The sequence below is a fragment of the Acanthopagrus latus genome, chromosome 18 (genome assembly GCF_904848185.1).
Source record: "Acanthopagrus latus isolate v.2019 chromosome 18, fAcaLat1.1, whole genome shotgun sequence".
Classification (NCBI taxonomy): Eukaryota; Metazoa; Chordata; class Actinopteri; order Spariformes; family Sparidae; genus Acanthopagrus; species Acanthopagrus latus.
In genome coordinates, this window is record NC_051056.1 from 15,287,160 (window position 1) to 15,309,208 (window position 22,049).

Consider the following 22,049-nt stretch of genomic DNA (forward strand, 5'->3'; position numbering starts at 1 on the left):
TTGACCTAAACTATCGCCACAGATTTTAGCCCGATCATCCACCCGGTGTTTGTCTGCTGGACGTGATGTGTCTTTTGTTTGTCAGTCACACTCAGGCCATGTGCCCGCTATCAGTCGCACCGATCAGCAATATGCTGCATTCTTCACTAACCCTCACAATCCTTGCCCTTTGTCCAGCCACACGGCCAGGGGAAAGTACACACACACACACACACACACACACACACACACACACACACACACTCACCATCCGCCCTGTAACGCTACGCTGCTATCTCCACCCATTCCTGCCTACCTCTGTTCCGTTTAGACCCACATTCCCCTCTGTTTTCTCTGCCTTGCACACACTGGTTTTCGCAGAAACAGAGCAGAATAAATGTTCTGTGTCCTTCAGCCCTCGCACAGCCAATTGCATGATCATATGTGCGGGGCAGGGCGGATATCAGGGTGACTTTGTCATGGTGCACTGCGGGGGATGGGGATACACAATCAGTTCCAGAGTTTATATTTAACTAAACAGGCAAAAACACACACACACACACACACACACACACACACACACACACACACACACACACCTCCCAAAGAAACCAAAGCAACACTGGCAACACGGGGGATGTTTATCTGCCAGATGGAGATGGATGTGACCCAGAAAGAGGGAAAATGTGAATGAGAGGTCACTCACACAGGTGAGGGCGTTACAGTGCACTCGGTGGATTGCTGTGCGAACTGTTGGGCAGGACTGTGACGGCTCTGCACCTGTGGAATGAACATGAGCGATGTATCAGGTATGGACCCGACAATACAAGCCAGCTGATTGTTGGCACTCCAGATCTTCTTGTTACCTCGCGGGTATGTCAGACCAAACTGGTGCGACTGGTGTTGAAGAATGGGGAAATAGACCACGATTAGTTCTGACAGAGTGACGGAGAGTGTGTGTGTGTGTGTGTGTGTGTGTGAGGAGGAAAGAGAGGGAAGAGAGAGAGAGGAGTGTGGAGGAGGAGGAGTTAACAGCAAAAAGAAAAAAAGAAAAACTTCCTCAGTCAGTCAGCGACATGCCATCTGGGATAGCCTCTCTCTCCCTCTCTCTCTCTCTCTCTCTCACACACACACACACACACACACACTCTCATTGACTTTGCACATTCATACTTTCTTTTCTCTTTTTCCTCTCCTCTTCGCTCCTTACGGGCTGATGGCTGAGAATGTCGGCAGCTGTCATGGGACGCAGCTCAGCAGCTAAATGCTGAAACCACACGCACACACACACACACACACACACACACACACATAGGTACATAGATACACACACACTCTGCCACGCACATGAGGAATGAATTGAGAGGGGAGAGCTGGCAGCAGCACAGAGGTAAGAGCTGTTTTCTTTTTCTGCTCTCAGTTGCCGCTAACTGCTCTGTTCCTGTGGATTTCTCGTGTTTGGCAGGTTTAACCCTGCTGTACTTTGTACTCAGGCGCAGGACCGTAAAAGTTGCTGTCACTCCACAGTGTGTAGGAACTGTCATGCAGTGATTGCAGTTCCTTATTCTGTTCACTATTCAGTGGAGAATGCCTCTGAATGCCTCCAAAGTAGCAGAAAAGAACTGACTTATACATGACAATCTTCAGTCTTCTTCTACTAAAGGAAAGAAGAATTAAGTCTTGATCTGAATGCTTCAGTGCCACAGTGTGGGAATCTCCCTGCAGGGAGCTCTGCCGCAGACACACAGGCATGTGAGTGAGCTAACAGGGGGTTAGTCTAAACTTAGAGACCATAGCCCCTGTCTCACGTTACTGTCCGCTAACTCCTGTACCGCATTTTCCAAAAATCTACAAACCCAGACTGCACACACACACACACACACAGAGTCACAAACAACCCCCTCTTGTCATGCCTTCGAACACTGCTGACACCATATGTTTCTCATTAGATTGAATGCTATTGTCACGGACTGCCGAGTGTCACAATCGCAGTCCGCGCTCTCGCTGAGGGCTCAGGCCGCGTGGAGGTCGTTTATGGTACGCGGTCCCTGGACTCTGTCATTACAGGCGACGCGTGCTGTGTCTGTGGCTCAGATCGTCTCTAATCAGACGCGCTGTTTGTGTGACACTTGAGTAATGCTGTCCACACTGTGGCTGCTGTTCAGAGGGAGAAGGGGCGTGACGCTCACAGGTGCTCTGATTCACTTCAACGCAGCCAAACCGCATTACATTACACTGATTTTATTGACAGTCTGTGTGTGTGTGTGTGTGTGTGTGTGTGTGTTTTAAAGTGGACGTCAATGGAGACAGCCGCTGCCCCTTGTGCAGCTTTCAGTGCAAACAAAGGGCCGAGCATGTGACCGCACATATCAGCCTTGAACAGCCCTGTGTTTATTAGATTAGGCAGAATCTGTCGCACTATGGGGAAAAACAAGCAGGGGAGGCTAAAGAGCGTCAGGATATGCCCCGACACGCCTACATTCAGCCTGTTTACGGCTCTCCGCTTCACAAGACACACACGCCTCAGATTCAATCATGACCGCTCGGCCCGCCACATAAACAAGATGCAGAGGCCCGTTTCAGACACGGATGGCAGCATGTTCAGGCAGGGGAGTTGTTGGGGTGGGGTAGGTGGAGGCACTTTAAGGAGGCTAACAAACGTCACATAGTGCATCATTCTGAGAGCATCTCTCCATCTGTGATGCAGCGCTTAATTGTTTTCTCCATCGGTTCAGCTGACTTGCCCTCCTGCTGTGTCTAATTAGATATGTGTGATATGAGATATATTCATATACCGGCCATCAGTGTTTTGGAGGTAGTAAGTAGAAGTTTGAAAGTTCTTATTGTGCAGAGACTCAGAAGTCCCAAGAGTTTTTCCCACATAAGCATTAAAAAAATCTCCCAAATCTCATGTAATAAAGTTTGAGGATGGCAGCAGGAGTTGCAGACTTACAAGTTTTAAAGGTTTGGGGATTTATTTGGCTGCCGGAGTCGAAGAAAAGAAGCTTTGGAGATGCATTGTGGGGAATGTAGGCATCACAGGTTTTGGGGGCAACTGTTTAGGACAGCTCTGCCTCCGTGACCTCAGTTTAGAGTGTTCTTTTATTTGTTTTAACCACAACTTTAACAAACTGCAATACTGAGTAGGCCTTTATAGGGAAATACGCTATAGCGAAAGTCAGGAAGTCCGATATGATCGTAGAGAAAAGATAGTTGTATAAAAATAAGGTGTCCTGTACCTATCTACAGTGTTGTGTATCTTAAGAGGCTTGTTCATCCAAATTCAGTTCCCTTTTATGTATAAAGGAATACGCAATAAGTGATACATAAACTAAGCAACTGAAAAGTAGTGAAGTATTTAAACACACACATGTTGACTTAATGATCAACGGTCAAACATTTCAAGCTCAGGAATATTCTGATGCTGAATCTATACAGACGTAGAGTTTAGATAACCTTCAGTAACATTATAGGCTCTGCTAATGTTCTATTTTAAATCATTACGTTACATTCCAAAACTTTTTGCTCATGAAATGCACATCGTTACAGCCAGTGTAACAGGAAGTGTAATAAGTTACTCTTTACTTATTACTCTAATAAAAAGTAATAATAATACTTGCTTATACTAATTATTTACGTTGCATATAATATGTCTATATGACTTTAAAATAGCTAAAATCTCCTCCTTGATATACCCAGTGATGAGCTTCGTTAGATCTTGTTCACTCGACATCTCCTCAACCGTGTTCCTTTTCTGAAATCCAGTGTGAGAGAGTGTTTTGCTGCTCGCTTGAATTTTGCAACTAACTAAGATTGTTCTGTGACTGAGACAAACTCAAAATAATGACAATTCTTCCGGCTGTTGAACGTGTACCTCTCCCCCTCATCCTGAACTCTTTGGTTCATATGTTGTCAGCTATTTAGCCGATAGATGACGTGACCTGTCACGCCTACCGGGGACAAAAAACATTGCGTTCTGGCAACACAGTAATGCTGCATTAGTACAGTTACTCTAATATAGTATAGGAATATAGGAATACCTTAGATGTCTCGTTATTAGGAAGAGTAATACATTATAGTAGCAAGTTACTGAGTAATATGTTACTGCCCAGCTCTGGTTACAGTCCAGTCTAAATGATTTAGTAACCTCTTGTATTTATATATTATGATTGAATCCATCTTAAATAGACTGATTATTTAGGTTTAACTGATCATTCTGAAGTTAATGTTGATTTCACAATTTAATGCTGATACTATCACGACACCATCAGCTTTAGGTTGGTTACCTTTAGCGTTCACGATGCTATTTTGTCGACCACTGGGCATGAAATCACCTGCTAAAATGAAGCTGACGGTATCCTCGGCACGACACTTGAAGAATGTTTAAATTGATGTCGAAGTCATCATCTTGTGTTGATTCTACAGGATTTATTAGATAAGTGAGCATTAGTCGGTAATCTGTAATTATGGCACAGCCGGATCAGAAACGCCGCACCCAACAAATCCGGCACCACTGAGGCACTTTGTCACCGCCTGAATGAGCACATTGTGCCGAGGCATCACCGACCAATTATGCCAGTTCTCCGACAAACCATAGGGCCCTGACTGCACCGTGTGTGAACTCAGAAGAAGAAGTAGTCAGGGAGCCACTGCTGCTTTACTTCTCCCTGGAGGTAAGGGGTCACGCGAGGTCAACGACTCTGACCTGCCAATGACAGCACAGTTTGTAGTGAACACATCCCTCTCCAGTGTCCACATCGTGACAAAGCCCTGCACTGTCAAAAAAAAAAAACGTTCACAGACTCTCTCGCCATCCGGTCTCCGACTTCGATCTCCTTTTCTCTCCCTCGTGGTGACCCGACAGCGCAGGGTGGTGCTGTCGTATCGTCTGTCCGTTACCCGTCCGAAGGCAGAGGGCAAGAGCTGTGTTGAGCTGTGGACAGAGGAGTGATCCGTGATCTATGCCACCGGGCCGCTCTCGACCCCGCCTCGCTCTGACCTTGCAGCCCGTCCCTGTGTGGCATTGCCTTACAGCGCCTCAGCAGTTTGCTCTCCCAGCAACACGCACAAAAACACACACACACGCATTGTCTCTGTGACACACATTCTGTGCATATTTTCACCGACCTGGACTCACACACGCACACAGTCACACACATACCGTGGGGAAAGGCACGGGGAAACTCTCACCCCCCCCCCCCCCCACACACTCCATACCAATAGCAGAGAGTGCTTTGTGCATTCACTGACTGACTGGGCAGCTAGTGAAGAGAGGGAGAGAGAAAGAGAGAGAGAGAGAGAGAGAGAGAGGCTGGTGGGGTGGGTGGGAGGAGGGAGATGGAGACAGCAAGAGACAGAGGGATTACAAAGAGAAGCCAGACAGATACAGAAGAAGAAGAAGAAGAAGAGGAAGAAGAAGAGATAAGGCTCGCAAGAGGGACAGAGGAAGGGGACACGTCCGGTGAACACTGGCTGCTGGAAAGACACAGTGAAACGGGGCAGGAAAGGGAAAATACAGGAATAGGAAGGGAAGCGGGGCTCGTCCACCAGAGAGGAAAAGAGTGAGTGAGTTGTTGTGAAAAGAGGCTGAGGGGGAAACTGATGGGATGGCATTGATCTGTGGGAGCTGCCGGCTCCTGGGCCAGATGGCGTCTTGTTGCTGCAGACCGCTGCTCAACTCCTCCTGCTGTGGACCGTTCATCAAAGTGTGCCTCTCCTCCTTCACAGGTCTGTCCCAGCCCCGCGCTACTCTGCTACGCTTCCCCCTGCGCCGTCATGAGACGGGCCGCTGCGCTCAGATAGACAGGAGCTTATAGGTGTAGACACAACATGGGTAACACGCTTAGCCAAGAAGGTAACCGGGGGGCATGGTGTGCTTCTGTGGCAGCATGACTGTGCTTGTCTCGAGCAGTCCTGCTGGTGCTAACTGCGCTCTGTGCTGTGGGGCGGAGAAGAATAGGCTTCTGTCCTCTTTGGCCCTAATGTCATGTTGCATTGTGTTGCCAAGTCGTCCGCCCTGTTGTGTTGTCGTGAATGCATCAACATAATACTGCTCTGTTGTGTGTTTTGTTTTTCTTGGGTTTTTTTTTTTCCCACACTGACAAAGCATGGAAGAAAAAGTGACAGTTTCGTTAGTTATTACTTTTTTGTTTGTTTGTTTGTTTGTTTACTACACCACCTTCCTTTTTCATTTTTTTATGGTGTATGACTGCAAACATGTGACGGCGCTGACATAGAAAGTGGAGGAGTCAGGGGCAGGACGGCTGTGTGAGCCTGGAAGGTTTTAACGTGATGTCGGAGCAGCTGAGTGTCTCTGCCTGTGTTTGATCACCGTATCCTCCCCCAACCCGATTAACTCCTCACACTAACCAGTGGCTTGAACTTGACATTTGAACTGCTTCACCCGTCTCCCCCCCCCCCAAGTGACGTTACCTTACCCGCTCCCCAACCTAGAAGCCCGTTGTTGACATTTTGGCAAATTTTTTGCTTTCGTGCAAAGACGAGAAGATTGAAACCAACTGGACGCAGACTGAAAGCTAGAACCACATCTAAAGCTCAATAATTGACATGTTACATCTTTGATTCTTAATCCACACAAACCTAAGTGCCATAATTACAATCGCTTTTAAACAGAGGCTTATTGGCTGAACTTTTTCTTTAGTCAGGAGCAGAGGCTTCACGGATTATCTGCTGAGATCTGCTGAGAAATAGTCTTGTAAGCCTGTATAATCCTGTAAAATGGCGAAAATGCTGTTGCACTTCGGTTTTCATAGTAAAACACGCTCATCTGTGAGCTGCAGCCGTGCTGGTAGTCTTGTGTTTTTCTTTTGGGCCAGAGCCAGGCTGCCCACAGGTGGACTAACAGGGGGAGCAGTCGGGGAAATTGTTTCCTCCTGGTGCCCATGGTCAAAGAAATGAAAACTAAAATAAAGTTTGCTTTGAGTCCGCCACTGAGGCCAGCCATTTCCCACTGATCTAAGCCTCAGTGCTAAGCGAAGCTAACTGGCCGCTGACTCAAGCTACATATTCACCAGACAGTTTGTAGCAGGGTATCAATCTACTCTTCTACGTCTTGGCATGAATGCAAAATTTGCGTGTTGCTCAAAATGACAAATGATTCCTGTCACGCAGTTTAAACTGCATAACACCTTTTGAAGAAGTTGATGATTACTGTAACTGACTGAAGTGGAGCATAAATGGGGGCTGAATTAGTATTTGTTGTTTACGTTCAGGTCCACAAACTGATTTTCTTTCCTTACTTACAGACATCTCTCCTGCTGAGCTGGATGCTCTCTGGAGGGAACCACCGTATACCCTTGGTGGTGCGAACGAGCACTTCTCCGGACATGACATCATGACTCAAGGTAGGCTATTGTGTCGCTCGACGCCTACATCTCTCTGAAGTCGTGTTATTTTTTTCAAATTCCTCCGTAAAAGTTTGAGCTGTGCGGCTGTCCGTGTGGTCACAAAACTGGAGGAAGTGTTTGGGACATCCTTTCTGCACAATGGAACAAACCCGAGGGGAAGCCCGTCACCACAACTGCAGTAGCAAGCTATTTCGCATCCATCTGGCTGATATTTATAGGTTTATTAGGATCCTGTTTATGTGCTGACATAAAGTTAAGAGTACTAACGCCAGTGATTCCCAACCAGGGGCTATTTTTTCAGTTGCCAGGGGATCTGTGGAAAAATTATGGGGGACTGACTGAGCTGAAACATCTAAAGAAAAAAAATACATGTTGTGACTGAGAGTGTGAGAAATCTAGCTAGCAGGCACGTAAGGAAGTCCAAAAGGTTAGCTGAAATTTAATGGATCATTGGTTGGCAAAGAGAGCTACAAGCATGGATAAGTGGCAGTGGACAATTTCTCGAACCAGCTTAAAAGTAGCAGATAAACAGGTGAAATTGTTAGGTAAAGGGTTTAGATTACTGGTGAAAAGCTAATGGATAAATGGATAAAAAGGATATTTTGTTGCTAGGTTGGCTCATCAGCCTTCCAGACAAACCAGACGGTTTTGTTTCCCCCGCTATACCAGAATAATACCAGCGAGACATCCCTCTGCTGTAGTCTGGAAGCAAACTTAGCCAAATCCACCTATAATTGACAGTCTAGTCTTAGAATCAAATTATATCTCTGACGGTCTTTTACCACTGAGCCATTTCCAGCCTCTCAGGCCATCAGGTGGGTGTGAACTGTCCCCAGAGTTCGAACTAAGCACGCTGGAGCAGCATTTAGTTACCAGTCACCACAAAACTGGTACAACTCCCGAGGGATATCAGACTTGTGAAAACACCGTCCACCTTTAAATCCAGGTTAAATACTCCCCATGAGCCATCTCGCCCTCCAGTCGTGTATTTAAGTTTCTCCTCTAACTGTTTGATTTCCTTTTAAACTGCTTTTCAGGCATTTCCTTTATGCTTGCATGTTATAATTCTTTGGTTCTTTTCTTTTTTAAATGTTTTAAATGAATTATGCAAAACATGTTTGATTGCCTTTGCGTATGAAATTTGCTGTAGGCTTACAGATTTTTAAAAAAAAAAAATTGCCTCACTTTGCCTGTAAAATAAATATTGTAGAATTTAATAGGGTCCAGTCCATTTTGAAATTAAATTAAATTCACGCGGTTGGAATTAGTGTCACGTACGGATTCTGATAAAGGGACGTTTGAGTTCGTATGAAAACTCTGTTCGGATTCACATGTTCAACCTTGAACCACATGACTTCATACTGGCCACAGATGTGTTTTTCTTTCAGGGCATATCTGTGATTGTCATCTTGTGTCAGCTGGTAACACTCCCAGTTAACATCTCCACCGCAGTTGGAGACTTGCATCGTAATTGCTGCTTATCAGAAGAGTCCTTTTGATGACCCTTTGTGATAAAGCTGTCTCCGCACACGCACCTGTCTTTATCGCGTGGTTGCTGTTTAGCACACACGGGCGTAACCAACACCGGATTAAGTTTTTGTACCGCAAAAAGTCACGTATGCTCCCCTTTCGCCATCTAATCAGAGGAGAGGAGAATCTGAACTCGGTCCAGCCAGCACTTTTATTTCCAGACTTTGCTCCTTCTTCCAGGCGCAGGTGAGGAGGAGGGCGGTCCGGCGGTGGAGTCGGGTGAAGGAGGGGTGGAGCCCGACAGCTACTGGAAGAAGAAGGAGGCCTTCCTCAGAGGAAGCACCGTGTCGCTGGGAGACAAGTTCTCCTCAGGTACATTAAAGATGCATCACCGTAAACCAGAGTGTGTTTCTCCCGAAAAGGCTTTCACATTAGCCAGTCCAAACTTGTTATCTTTTACATGCAGCAGCATTTCCCATGCATTATATTTACGCATACTGATGAGGCACATTTCCCTGTCTACTAATGTTTTACCCGGTCAGCAGTTTGGCTCCATCCATCACGTTCCCCCAGGTTTCTTCCCCTCAAATGGATTCAAATGGCCACACTGAGAGTCCAATAAGAGGCCCTAATAGCTCTGTTATTCCTCCGGGGACAAACATTGTGCTCTCACTGAAATATGAGCCTTCGCAGGAAAATCTTTAATGAACTCTTGAAAGTTTTGTCTGTCTTGCTTGTAGAGACCAGACATTTCATTCCTGCTTCTGTTTCGATGTGCATTTCCCTTTCTGCTCACCGACTACAGCCAGAAAAACACGACGACTAATTAGTGCAAGTGTGATGAATTAGTGAAAAGTGTTATGAATACATCATTCGTTGTGTTCCTTTACTGGTTAATTCTGGCAGACAACGGGTGAAGAATCCTCCCTCCCGCTGTATAAACTCATTTTCCCTCTAAGCTCATTTGCATTGGATTTGTTTGGGTTCCATATTGTTCCACCAGAAGAGACAATCGAATCTGAGAGTGAATAATCAAGGCATTCTTCTTGTTTCTTTTTTTCTTTTTAAATCTGCCTAGAAATTGTGCTGCTGTTCACGGGGCGGAGGCGCTCCAGTGCGGATCCTGACCGGGCCCTGCAGGAGGCGCTGCGCACCCGGCTCAGAGTGGTGGAGAGCAACAGCCAGGACGTCATCCAGCTCTTTAAAGTGAGTCAGACCTGACGACCTGCAGAGACTGCACAGGCGTCACTGCACTTACTGATCAACCCCTCTGATAACATAACGAAGAGTCCATAAAATGCACCGTGATGTATCATAATGTATACGCTGGGCACTGTTTCCTGAAACATGAGACTTTGTTTTTGCAGGACTTGTCTGCGCGCCTGGTGTCTGTCCACGCTGAGAAGGACAGCTTCGTGCTCACATTCAAGACTGTGGAGGAAATCTGGAAGTTTTCAACCTATCTAGCATTAGGTAACAAACTATGAGCGTATTATATCTTAACGGCCCTGAAAACAACAAGAGAGTTTTCTGTGTTTCTTCTGACTGGTCTAAAGCGAGCACCAATCCAGATTTAGCAATATTTCAGTAAATCTTAAAGGAGACCTATTATGCTTTTATGTCTTTTTCGTTTCCTTCAGTGTTTCAGGTTCTTGTGCATGTGAAAGACCATGAAAGTTAAAGTCAGCATCAACAGAAGCTTCTCTCTCACACAGAACACACTGTTCCTGAAACACCTCGTCAGTAGCCAAGCCTTTATTACTGTGACTTTGTGACATCACGCCACACATAGTTTGGCACAGAAGACTTGATTTGGCACAACTGCTCTGTTGTTGTTGGCAGTGCTGGCTCAGGCGTGTGCGAGCTGACCAGTTAGAGCAAGCCTAACCAGGCCTTAAAGAGACAGGAGCTAAAACAGAGCGTCTCAGACAGAGGGTGGGGAATAAAGGACTTGAGCATTAAAAAGCATATAAACCTATTCTAGCAGTAACCCAAAATAAAATGATGAGCATAATGTCTTTAAACTCAGTGACAACACTACCTTAAGACTCTAAAGATTGTTGCTTATTTAGAACATTTAATGTGCAGAAACCTATTTTTGAGGTGCTTTAACATCACAAACACACACACTCACTCTTTGCTTTGCCTTCTTGTTGAGGATGCAGTGATATTAGCATAAGGAGTGTAAGTAGTATTTATACATGAGCTGCATGTGCTCTGTCTCAGGTTACGTGGCTCGCTGCCTGGAGAACTTCCTGTGTGATCAGTCCTTCTGGCTGGACCCAGAGCTGCTCAGCGACCTGCAGATCAATGTGACCGTGGATGAGGAACATCTGGCAACCCTTTACCTGGGACTCGTACTACAGGAGGGTCAGTTAACCTCTTATCTACTGTTATTACGCAACTTCCCCCCCCACGCTGGGATAAATAAAGTGTTTCCGATTCTGAGTTTATGGAAGCTTGGAAGTGGAAGTTCACCTTTTATAAACAGTTTGATGATTAACAGTGAGGTTCAGAAAGTGAAAAAAAGGTTGTGCACAATATACTTTACTATACCACCATAAGGACTGATAAATTCTAACTTTGTTAGAGTTAAATGTGAGGTATTCTTGCCCTTGAAAGAATATTTGACGTATTTATTGTCAGGGGGGTCTTGAGTCATGTCACTGCAATTATAAAGTAACGGACAGCAGCTGCCATTTGATGCCACTCTAATCCATTTCCACTGACCCCAATTAACACTGTGAAAGCTTAAAGTAATACACTTCCACACATGACTTTGGGCAAATATTTAATATAACAATGGATGCTTCGCTACCATTAGTAGAGTTTACGTGCATCAGTGTGCACAGCCAATGTCTGAAGCATAATGGACTTCTGACTTTAAGGCAGAGGGATGATCTAATTCCCATTTATGGCCCATTTTTGTGGCGTTCAAGTGAATCAAGTTAAAAGTGGACATTGTAGCAATCTACTTGAATTCTTTTGCGCACTTATTGTTCTGCAAAGAAGCAAAAGTATTACGCTACCTCCATCCAGAATGTGTATTGATTTCCTGTGGCTGGTACACACAGACCCTCTCCTGAGGCAACAAGCTTCACGGAAACATATAATAGGACTGCAGTGCTGGCAAATGAGAATTACATTAACTTAATAAGGCTGGATATAAAACATCCATCATTTGCCGTGACTGAATGAGGGCGCACTTGCTGGAGCACTTCTGCTGATCTTTAACTTAAGTGTGGCGACTTTTATCAACAAAAGTGCTGACTGGAAACACTTTGCGTGTCTGGATTCACACTTGCTTCTTTCCACAGGTTTTTTTTTCTCTCTCTGTTCGCTAATGAGCCGATCTCTCTGCAGGGTCCTTCTTCGCTAAGGCGCTGTTCACAAGGAGTGAGGAGGATGAAGACGATGAAGAACAGCTGTCCTTCAAGAAGAACGACCTGCTGATGGTGAGGGACACGGGGCAGGACGACACGTGGGAGGGCACCCTGCTGTCCACCGGAAACCACGGCCAGGTGCCGGTCAACGCCATGCAGCCGCTGCCTTACCCCTTCTATCAGTGAGCCACTGTATTCTCCTCAGATGTTACAAAATGCTTGGTCTACACTGCGCGCAAAAGCGTGATTAACACACTCTCTTGGTAAAACACATGTGGTGGTGGACATTCGGGCACGTGAGCTGGTTAAACTTTACTTCCTGTTTGGCCAGGTGGTTCCTGAGGAAGTACCCGGGCAACGCTGGATGCTCGCCAACAGAAAAGGAAGCATTCGAACACTCGATCGGTAAAGCCATTCTGCCTATTGCACAAATTCACACATACAAGATCCTGTAGCGTCATACACTCGCATGTGGTTCAATGAAGTCAGGCACACATACTTTCCACTGAATGTGGGAAGCTGAGACGAGCTGGCTGAAAACTTCTCCCGTCGGAATCAGAATATTTTATAATCTCCTCAAAATGTGTTCCTATATACGTATAATGTGGGTCTTGTCATAATATTATTCATTATTGTACACAGAAGAAGAAGTTGCTCCTAATGATGATCCTACAGAGAATGTTTCACCTAAATCTGCTGCTCTCTTAGGCTTGACAGTGATTTATAGAGAGCTTCAGGTTGTTCAGATGTGCAGCCCACGGCTTTACTGTTGATTCACTCTCACCGCTAATAGTGTCATTTTCAGACACAGCAGGCAGCTGAATTCAGTCCAAAAAACCCACTTTACACTACCTGCTCAGCACCACACAGCCGACAGGCAAAAATCATACAGAAATGAGAGCGAATGTTAGAAGTGGACACAAACGGAACGTCAGGCGAATGCTAATGTCGCTCGATGCCAGATGTGTAAAAACATAAATGGAGCGGATGGTTGTAGTGATAGTTTCTTACAGATTCTTTTCAACTTCTGCTGGACAAACTCAAGGAGGCTTTTATTATCGGCTTTCTGTTGTGTGAGATGAAGAAGAGGCTCCTCACAAAAGTCAGGAGAGTTGGTTAATCTGTACATATTGCTCTGGCAGACAGGCGTTTTTCAACATTAAATTAAAATGTAGAGTTTGGCTGTTGACTGTTGGGCCTAGGGCGGAGGTATGCTCTCTGAGTGCTGCTCTCATATCCTGTGATTCCCTGGCAAGACGTTTTTTTAAAAATACTTTCAATTTGAAGATATTATCCCATCATAATATTCATGACAATGTTCTTGCATATTGATCTCAATACTCTCATGTCTTCTGCCTGTCCTCCTCCTCCTCCTCCTCCTCCTCCCCATCAACCCCCTCAGTGACGGGTTCCTGTGTAGCAGTGGCCGACTACAGTCCAGTGGGCCCAGATGAGCTTCAGCTGAGACAAGGCGATGTTGTGGGGATCCAGGGTCTGCTGGTCCGAGGCCTGGGCGTGTTCGTAGGAAAACACGCCTCCACAGGGCACACTGGTTTCGTTCACAAGGCCCATGTCAAACCTCTGGACGCTGAACCTCTGTAAGAAGTTACTCTTTCTTTCAGCTGTGTGATGCCTGTCTCGGTCTGATGATATTGTTTATCCCGATCAGATCGACACTGGTCAACTCTTGTTTATACCGCTGTGCTACTTGTATGAAATCCTGTTTAGTGTGTCTGCAGTCTGGACAGGGCGGATGGGGCTGAGGAGTCAGACGGAATAATGCTGCCTTTGTTTCCCACGCACAGAGACGGACAATTGGTCTTTCTGACTGAGGAGGAGAGGGCCAGCCTGGCTCAGGTTAACCCGGGCAGCTCTGAGCCGAGTGACAGTGGCCTGCTGGAGAGACTCTTCTCGTCTGACATCAGCTCCGTGTACAGGCTAGGTAACCGGGCAGAGCAGGAGGCGGCGTAATTTATGTAGCTCAGGGAGGGGCTGTGTCGCCACTTAGCCATGATAGAAATATAGGTCATGTTTTGATGTGTTTGTTTCCTAAATAGCGGCGCTGTTAGTGATCCAATCTGGGGAAATTTGTTTTCCATCCCTCTCCCCAGCTGGAAAATTGATGCTTAAATTGATTTACCTTGTGTGTTTCCAGATAGACTGGACGAGAGTGACTTCATGTACATCAGGAGTCGGCCAAAACACGGTAATGATTTATAACTCGAGGAAAACAGCTGTTTAAAAACTTCTCCAAAAAGTCAAATGTGTTCATCGACTGTGTCCTGCCTACCTCCAAGATCACAACGTCCCCGGGAGCACCCGCCAGAGCGCCGTGTCAGAGAGGAGCGGAGGGACGCCCCCGTACCACTCCTCTCCACGCTCCTCTCTCTCCCACTCCCATCCTCGCCTGTCCCTCTACCACTCCCACAATCCTCTGCCTCAGGAGGGAGAGCGCCTGTCCTTCACGCTGGATGACACATTCAGAGAGCTGGACGAGTTCCAGGAAGACCCTCCCCTCTTCTTGGAGGAGAACAGCTGGGAGGGGGAGGACCCGGAGCGCAGTGACCCCACACTGACCCTGCTCAACTGCCAACACTTCCAGGTCAGCAGAGGCACGCTTCAGAATTTGATTTATTTATTACGGCGGACAAGCACAGAAGCAGAGCAACAGATTGTCAGCTGTTATGTCACCCTGTTTCTATTTTGCTTTTTATTCTACGCATATGGTGTACTATTTCATTTTGATATTCTTTTGAGGTTGTTAAAATAAAATAATGTTTGTTTCACGAAAGTGAAAAAAAGTTCTCTTTAATTAGATGTTTTTTCAAAGTAACTACTAGCCGTGGCTTCCGTTAGCTAGTTAGCTCAGTTAGCCGTGCAGGTAGCGGCCTGGACTGGCAGCTGTGTCAAAATTCTAATTTCTTCACATTCTGTCAATAATCTTTATTCATTTTTGAACGTTTTAAACTTTAGTTCTTATATTTTGCACCTTGAATAAATATGTGCTGCTGTTTTTACTCACATTATTCTAATCTATCAAAAGAGAGACCTTTGACATGCTGTTACCTTATTATGACTAATCAACGTAAGTCTGATCACTACACACATCATAACCAACATTTCCCAGCCTTTTTTTTGTTTTGGGGTTTTTTCCTCTTGTATGTGTACAAATGTGGGAATTGTCTATGTGTGCACAGACAATAAGGATAAATCAAAACCAAACTCATCCTCACGTGATACATAAACAAAATGCTTCAGACCCCTGACTTACTGCTTAAAGATGGATGAGGCTTCTCTCCTTTCTACAACTGTACAGAAACGAAGCCAAAATATCGCAATATGAGCGCTGCACTATTGTGATCGTGACATCATTTGAAGCCAGAGGCTGCACAGTATTGATCAGGTTGTGGAGCCGCAGTGTCGAGTTCCCGTCCAGACACCCTCTCGTCTCTCTTGCAAGCAGCGTTCACCCCCTTCGATAGCTTCAAACAAAAAGAATAACATTTGAACACGCATTTGAAGAAAATGTCAAAAAGAAAAGTACATCTATAAAAAAAAATTTTTATTGAAGTTTTTAGTTCATGTCCTATCTGCTGACAAGGAGGGGGCTGGATTTTGACCTATACTGTAGATGTCCACCAGGGGGCATCAGGAAGTTCTGTTTTCTCTCATGTAGAGCTCATGTTGTCCACCCTGCCATGCGTGAAAGATGCTTGCATATTTTCCAGCTTTCGCCACTTTTCACACGTTTGACACTTGAACTAGAATCCATTTTTAAACACTGAAGACACATTAGTTATATTTAGTTCCCATATGTCTTATTAACTCTTCTTCTTGATTCTTTTGTTCGTTGTTTCTTCTAGGAGGACTTCCTGCCTCTGTACGACCTGCAGTATTCCTTCCTGTGGGTGACCTTCAGTGGTAAGACTGAGGATGAGCTACCGGGGCACCTGGAGAGTGTCAGGGAGTGTGCCAAGAGGATGGGCATGCACTGGGCACATCGACGGGCCTGCTTCCTCCTGGGAAGACTCTGCGCCCGGAGGCTGAAGTTCTCCCAGGTTTGTGCTTCATGACTTGCATTAATATGTGTTTAGTGTTGATTTTGATCTGCTTCATTCGCCCCGAAAGCGGCTGTTTAATGCATGTAACCATACTTCCACAATATTCATTCTTAATTCTTTTCATTCCACTTCCTCTTCCCTCCTCTCCTCAGGCTCGGGTGTACTACGAGGAGGCTCTGAGTGTTCAGGTGGACAGTTTCTCTGACACGCCGCTCCTCGTCGCTCTCTTCACCAACCTCACCGCTGTCTACCTGAAGCAGCGTATGACGGACAAACTGCCTCAGACTCTGGAGAAGGCCGGCGCTCTGCTCCTCTGCCTCCCTTGCCACGCCTTCACCTCCACGGACGAGGTCGAACTGCTGAATCTGCTCCTGAGGAGATCGGTGGTGATGGGGGACAAGCACCTGGAGGCTCGCGTCTGCTACCTCACCTCCAGCCTCTTCCTGCAGCTCAAGAAGACGGACGATGCCCTTCCGTTTGTTGAGCGACTCCAGTTCCTCTCGGCGACCCTCTCTGCCACCGACGGGCATCCTATAGCTCCCGTGGACCTCAACTGGCTCCTGAGCTGGCTCTATCATCGTAAATACATGCCGTACTTGGCGCTGGCCTCTCTGAGCCTGGACACGAGACAAGACCACTCCCTTAGCGATGCTTTCCAGAGGATCGGGCTGTTTATCAAGAACTCTGTTCGCCTCAACCCACGCTGGAAGGAAGGAACCTCCCTGCTCCCTGCACAGATTGTGGTTTACCTTCAGCAGGCCCTGGCTGTCGCCGAGCGAGGGGAGGACATAAAGACCCAGAGGGACCTGTGCCAGGGCTTGGCCTCTGTCTACCAGCAGTACAACGCCCTGGATAATGCAGTGCGCTGTGCTCAGCAAGCTGTGGAGACGGGGGGCCACATCAATGAGGAGGAGGGCTTCGAGGCCTCCGTGCTGCTCGGGTGGCTGCTGGTGTTGACGGGCCAGGCTGAGAGGGCCCAGAGCATCCTACAGCCACTGCTCACATCACTCCAGGTACGGCAGACACTGCAGATCCCCCAGATAGAGGCTCTTCAACTTGTGAAAACTCTTAGCTATATGAGTTCCACTATATGAATATCATGTACACCTTTCTCAGGGCACAGACAGTCCCACGCAGCGAGGAGTGATCCACAACCTCTTGGCTTTGTGTCTGAGGCGGCAGGATCGCATCCCAGAGGCAGGCTGGCACCTCCATTCCGCCCTGGTGATCTCCAGGGAAAGTGGAAACCAGAGGAACCAGGCCCTGGCACTGGCCAACCTGGGCTGCCTGGCACTGGATGCGGGAGCGTCTCTGATGGCGGAGCGCTTCCTGGTCAGGTTAGATAGCCGTCTTATTGTGAAAACATTCCCCCAGGGAAGTTTGAACAAAATAAATGTAGGGTTTACAAAGGGTTGTTTATTCTGGTGATGATTGTGTCACCAGATCCCTCCGTCTTTTCCTGGAGCTGTGGGAAAGCCCCACGGACGAGGAGCACGTTCAGACCTACCTCTGGCTGGGGCGGAGCTACAAAGACAGGGGGCGGAGGCAGGACAGCAGGGCGTGCTTCGAAATGGGGCTACTTATTGCACTACATGCCAGAAACCTACACAGTGAGTACAAGTTAACACATTAAAAGCAACATTATGTTCCTGTCTTGCGGTCATTTTTAAAGCTAAGCTAGTTGGCTGCTGCTGGTAAAGTGGCATCAGTATTTTCATGTGACTCTTTGCATTTCAAAGAAAAGGTTGAAGTATACTTTTAGAACTGTGACATAACGTAAAATCACTTATCAAAAGCAACACGATCTTCTGTCTCTGTTTGCATTTTTACTCCTGACTAAGAGTAAAAGCAATACTCAGTTAGTGAGGTTGATATTTGTGATATTTTTATTGATATTGATATTTCTTACAAATGTTGGTCCCGTGGTGGATAAATGATTTAATGGCAACTGTGTTTCTAAACAGTCTCAAATATACCCTGTCATTTCTTATGATGATAAGCTGAGAAATAATAGCAGCCATGTCTGTGTACAGACAAGTTCAGGCTTTTTTTTTTTTTTTTTTTATAGTTTTGCATCAATATCATAAAAGCTATGAGTTAAGTGTCTCTCTTCGCTGTATTTTCTCACAGGTCAGATGGTGGTGGCCAAAGTGCTGAGTCGGCTGTACGCTGACATGCTGCTGTACGGCCAGAGCATCGTCTACAATGAGCACTGTGTGTCCGTATCCAGAGAGCTGAAGGACAAGAGGCTGGAGGGAGAGCATCTGGAAATCCTCAGCAGCCTCTACCTCTCACTCAACACTGAAAAGTCAGTTTCTGCCTCTCCCTCCCCCCTCGCCCTTATTCTCCATCGATATCTTCCATAAATCTTTCTTTCTTTCTTTTTTTTTTTTTTTGATTAAGAACCAAAACAGTTTCAATTATGGGTTGCGTGTTGCAGATCGTCTCGTAAATCTCTGGACTATACGAAGCAGAGCCTGAGGATTTCTATCGATCTGGGCAAGAGGGAGGAGGAGTCGGAGACCTGGCTGCAGGTGGGACGCATCTATTACCTGGTCCAGGAGGACGAGCTGGCTGACATGTACCTGCAGGTGAGGACGACAGTGGTTAAAGTCTCTTTGTTGTCATTGTTCTTCCCTTTGCTCCTCCTCGAAACTGGCATTTATTGTACGTGATCACCCTTTATTCCTAATCAGCAAAGATCACGTCCTCACCGGGCTGCCAGCGTTTCAGTATCCTGTTAGATATGTCTTCAGTATTGACTGACCGTTCGTTATGACTCATAGGCAGCAGTGAAGACAGCCCTGAGGATGAATGACGCTCACTTTGCCATGAGCATCTACGAGGAGGCAGGAGACGTCTACTTCAAGGGCCACAGGAACCGGATGGCCTCCCTGCCTTTCTACAGGGTAAGAGGACGTGAAATAAAATACATCTAAATGCATTTTTTTTTTTCCATGATGAACTGTAGTAAGTTTGATTTTGATTACAGTATTTTTTTTTTCTCAATCAAATGATGAATGTCTGGTCTTCAGGACGGCAGTCTGCCATTTGCACGGAGCATCAAGGACATCCACTCAGAGTTCCGTTTGCTGAGTAAACTGACGGAGCTGCTGATGAAGCAGGGCGAGCAGGAGGAGGCGCTGCAGTACGCCACGCTGGCCGTCCAGATCGCCAGCAAAACAGGTAAGAGCGTCACCTGTAGCAGAGTGAGTGCTTTATGACTGCTAGTTAACTTTCAATGAGGACGTGAAGCCAGTTCTAATGAGCGCAGGCTGACTTAAAAACTGCTGTGTCAGCAGATACCACTGTTGTTTTTTTTTCCTCAGGCGTGCTTGCAAACGAGAGGACAGCCTACCACCGGCTGGCTACAGTCTACTACAGCCTGCAGCAGTATGAGATGGCGGAAAACTACTACCTCAAGTCCCTGTCGCTCTGTCCGCCCGTCATGCAGCACCCCAGGGAGGCTCGATACTACACCAAGATCTACTGCAGACTGGGCAATCTCACGCTGCACAAACTGAAGGTACAGCAGATGAATGGATGCGTGTTAGTGTGGCATGAGCCTACACCGCAGGTTAACACAAGATTTAAAGGCATAATAACTCCTCTTGGATGTTAACAGTTTTAGTAACGCATGGCTTAAAGTAAACAAAGTCTTATGTTCAATAACGATTATGCTAAAATAAATAATTTACTTTCAATTTCTGAAAGCACAATTATTTTTCTTTCCCATGTGTTTTCATTTTAGCTTTTTAGAACAGTAAAATACAAAAAAAAAGTCAACAAAAGACAAAGATAGTCTCCATTTTGGCATTATGATCCCTCCTACACATCTGTTATCTTTTGCCTTTTATCACGCAGTCCATCGCACATATCATCACAGCAGTCAGGTACTTGTTACTGTCTGGGTCATGTTGTGAAGTGCTTACTTCAAATCATCATAATTGTCCTGGCATTCATTACGGATCACATTTTCCAAAGCTCTCATTATAGAAGAGCCGCAGCCATCAGTCGATATAAAACAAACTTTTATATAGAAGATTCTCAAAATGTGGCTCTGGCTGCAAGTGAAAGTATTGGCATATTTTGAAAATCTGTCCCGTCAAAAAAGGTCTTCAGACCATGGCAGAGCAACAGAAACATCGGCTTTGCCTTCTTCGTCATGTCCAGCTAAAATGATCAGATCAGATCAGAATCCAGCCTTCAGATGTGAGGACACTGTGTTTAATTCAGAGGAGACCTGTGCTGACCTCCGTTCTGTTCACCCTCTCCAGGACGCCTTTGATGCAGTGGGCTACTTCCACTTAGCTCTGGCGGCAGCCCTGGAGGACCGAGCCAACCCCGAGGCCCTGTACGTGGTGTACATGAAGCTGGCCGAGATCCACGGCAACCACATGCCCGACGCTCAGCTGTGCCAAGTTTACAGAGACAGAGCCCAGACTCTGAAGAGAGTTCTGGCTGGAGAGGACGGAAACGTGGACGATGGAGACACGGGGCCCGGCCACAAGACGGAAAAGGACTCCAATGTGGAGCGTGCAGAAATCGCGGTGAGGAGAAATGGTGTTCTCACTTCCACACCTGACAATAACAACTCATTTCCAAGAACTTGTGTAATGCGTGGAGACACAGAGGACGCGCGCAGAGACGCTAACACTGGAGATTCGAATGGGAGAGAAAGTCACAGCACGAGTCCTCCTGACGCCGACGGCCCTTTTGTGGACGCCGAGACGGATTTCATCACCAGTCGGTCGTACAGCGAGAGCATCTTTACAGAGTCCTTCGACACGGCGAAGGAGCAGATCTCAGACTCCAGCAGCTCCACGGACACTTTACAGACCCACCACAATCAAACAGGCGGGGGAGACTGTGATACCGCCCGCAGCAGAGCGCCCGCTCATATTAATCACGCGAGTGAGATCACGAGACACGCAGGCGCTCCAAACACAGATTCTGAAATCCGGGACGAAGAAAACAGCCTCTCTAAGGAAACGGACGCTCCGGCTGATCAGTCCGACGCTGACCAATCAGACACTGTTAGCATGAGCACTGACAAAGCAGAACACATGGACCTGGATGACGTCTACACATAGTCTCCCAGTGGCACTTTGTACTTTGTACATTTCCTCCGGCCGGTCACGTATTTTCTTCCCGACCAGCAAACCGACCCCGACGTTCCAGCCACGTGGCACTTATTGTAGGAAAAAGATTTCAGAGATGTAGTGACTTTAAAGCATGTGCCTTTCATTTTGTATAATATATTATGTGACTAGTACAGTGCACTGTGCTCGGAATATATGTTTTTTCTAAGTGTATTTGTTTTGTATCTCTGGAAGATATGACTCAAAACATAAAGAATGTTATTTTGTTCGCCGAGTGTTTATTGGTGCTTTTGTTTACGGATACTTATGGGTGACATACTGTGGCCTCTGGGTGCCAAACAGGACAAAACTAATCAGAACTTTAAAGAACTGGATTAATGCCACTGTGCAAAAAATTGGAGCTCTGACTTTTCTCTCAGAATTCAGAGATTAAAATCGGAATTAGAATAATAATAATATAATCTTTTTACAGTGACTGTTATCCTCATCCATAGAACAGGGTATCAGGAGAAGGAAATGTGTGAAAAGACACGATGGGATTTTATTTTTTATTTCACTTTTGCTTTATTTCCTTTAATCAAGTGCAATCGTACAGTGAAGTCAATTCACAGACGCAGCTCATGCATGGACGTCTTCAGAAATGTCAGGTGAAAAACCCCTGAAATATGCTGCAGACTAACAGTGGCA

General features: G+C 46.3%; 1 protein-coding gene across 3 annotated transcripts; it reads left to right on the forward strand.

The window, feature by feature from the left end:
* The first annotated feature begins 631 nt into the window (after nt 1–631).
* sh3tc2 (SH3 domain and tetratricopeptide repeats 2) lies at nt 632–21,622 on the forward strand. Of its 3 annotated transcripts, none has more exons than XM_037077347.1 (22): nt 632–788; nt 7,245–7,343; nt 9,057–9,188; nt 9,895–10,022; nt 10,184–10,289; nt 11,043–11,186; nt 12,180–12,381; nt 12,531–12,604; nt 13,602–13,797; nt 14,005–14,141; nt 14,355–14,405; nt 14,497–14,801; nt 16,063–16,257; nt 16,413–17,273; nt 17,377–17,597; nt 17,704–17,870; nt 18,391–18,568; nt 18,701–18,851; nt 19,047–19,169; nt 19,296–19,446; nt 19,590–19,786; nt 20,538–21,621. In XM_037077347.1, exons 1-22 carry the CDS (start codon nt 767–769, stop codon nt 21,351–21,353), a joined length of 4,656 nt encoding a protein of 1,551 aa, XP_036933242.1. In that variant the 5' UTR covers nt 632–766; the 3' UTR covers nt 21,354–21,621. The 3 variants fall into 3 exon arrangements, with proteins under 3 accessions (XP_036933242.1, XP_036933241.1, XP_036933240.1); XM_037077346.1 differs by lacking the exon at nt 632–788 and adding an exon at nt 1,057–1,369 and having other exon boundaries at nt 20,538–21,622; XM_037077345.1 differs by lacking the exon at nt 632–788 and adding an exon at nt 5,340–5,706 and having other exon boundaries at nt 20,538–21,622.
* Nucleotides 21,623–22,049: the final 427 nt, after the last annotated feature.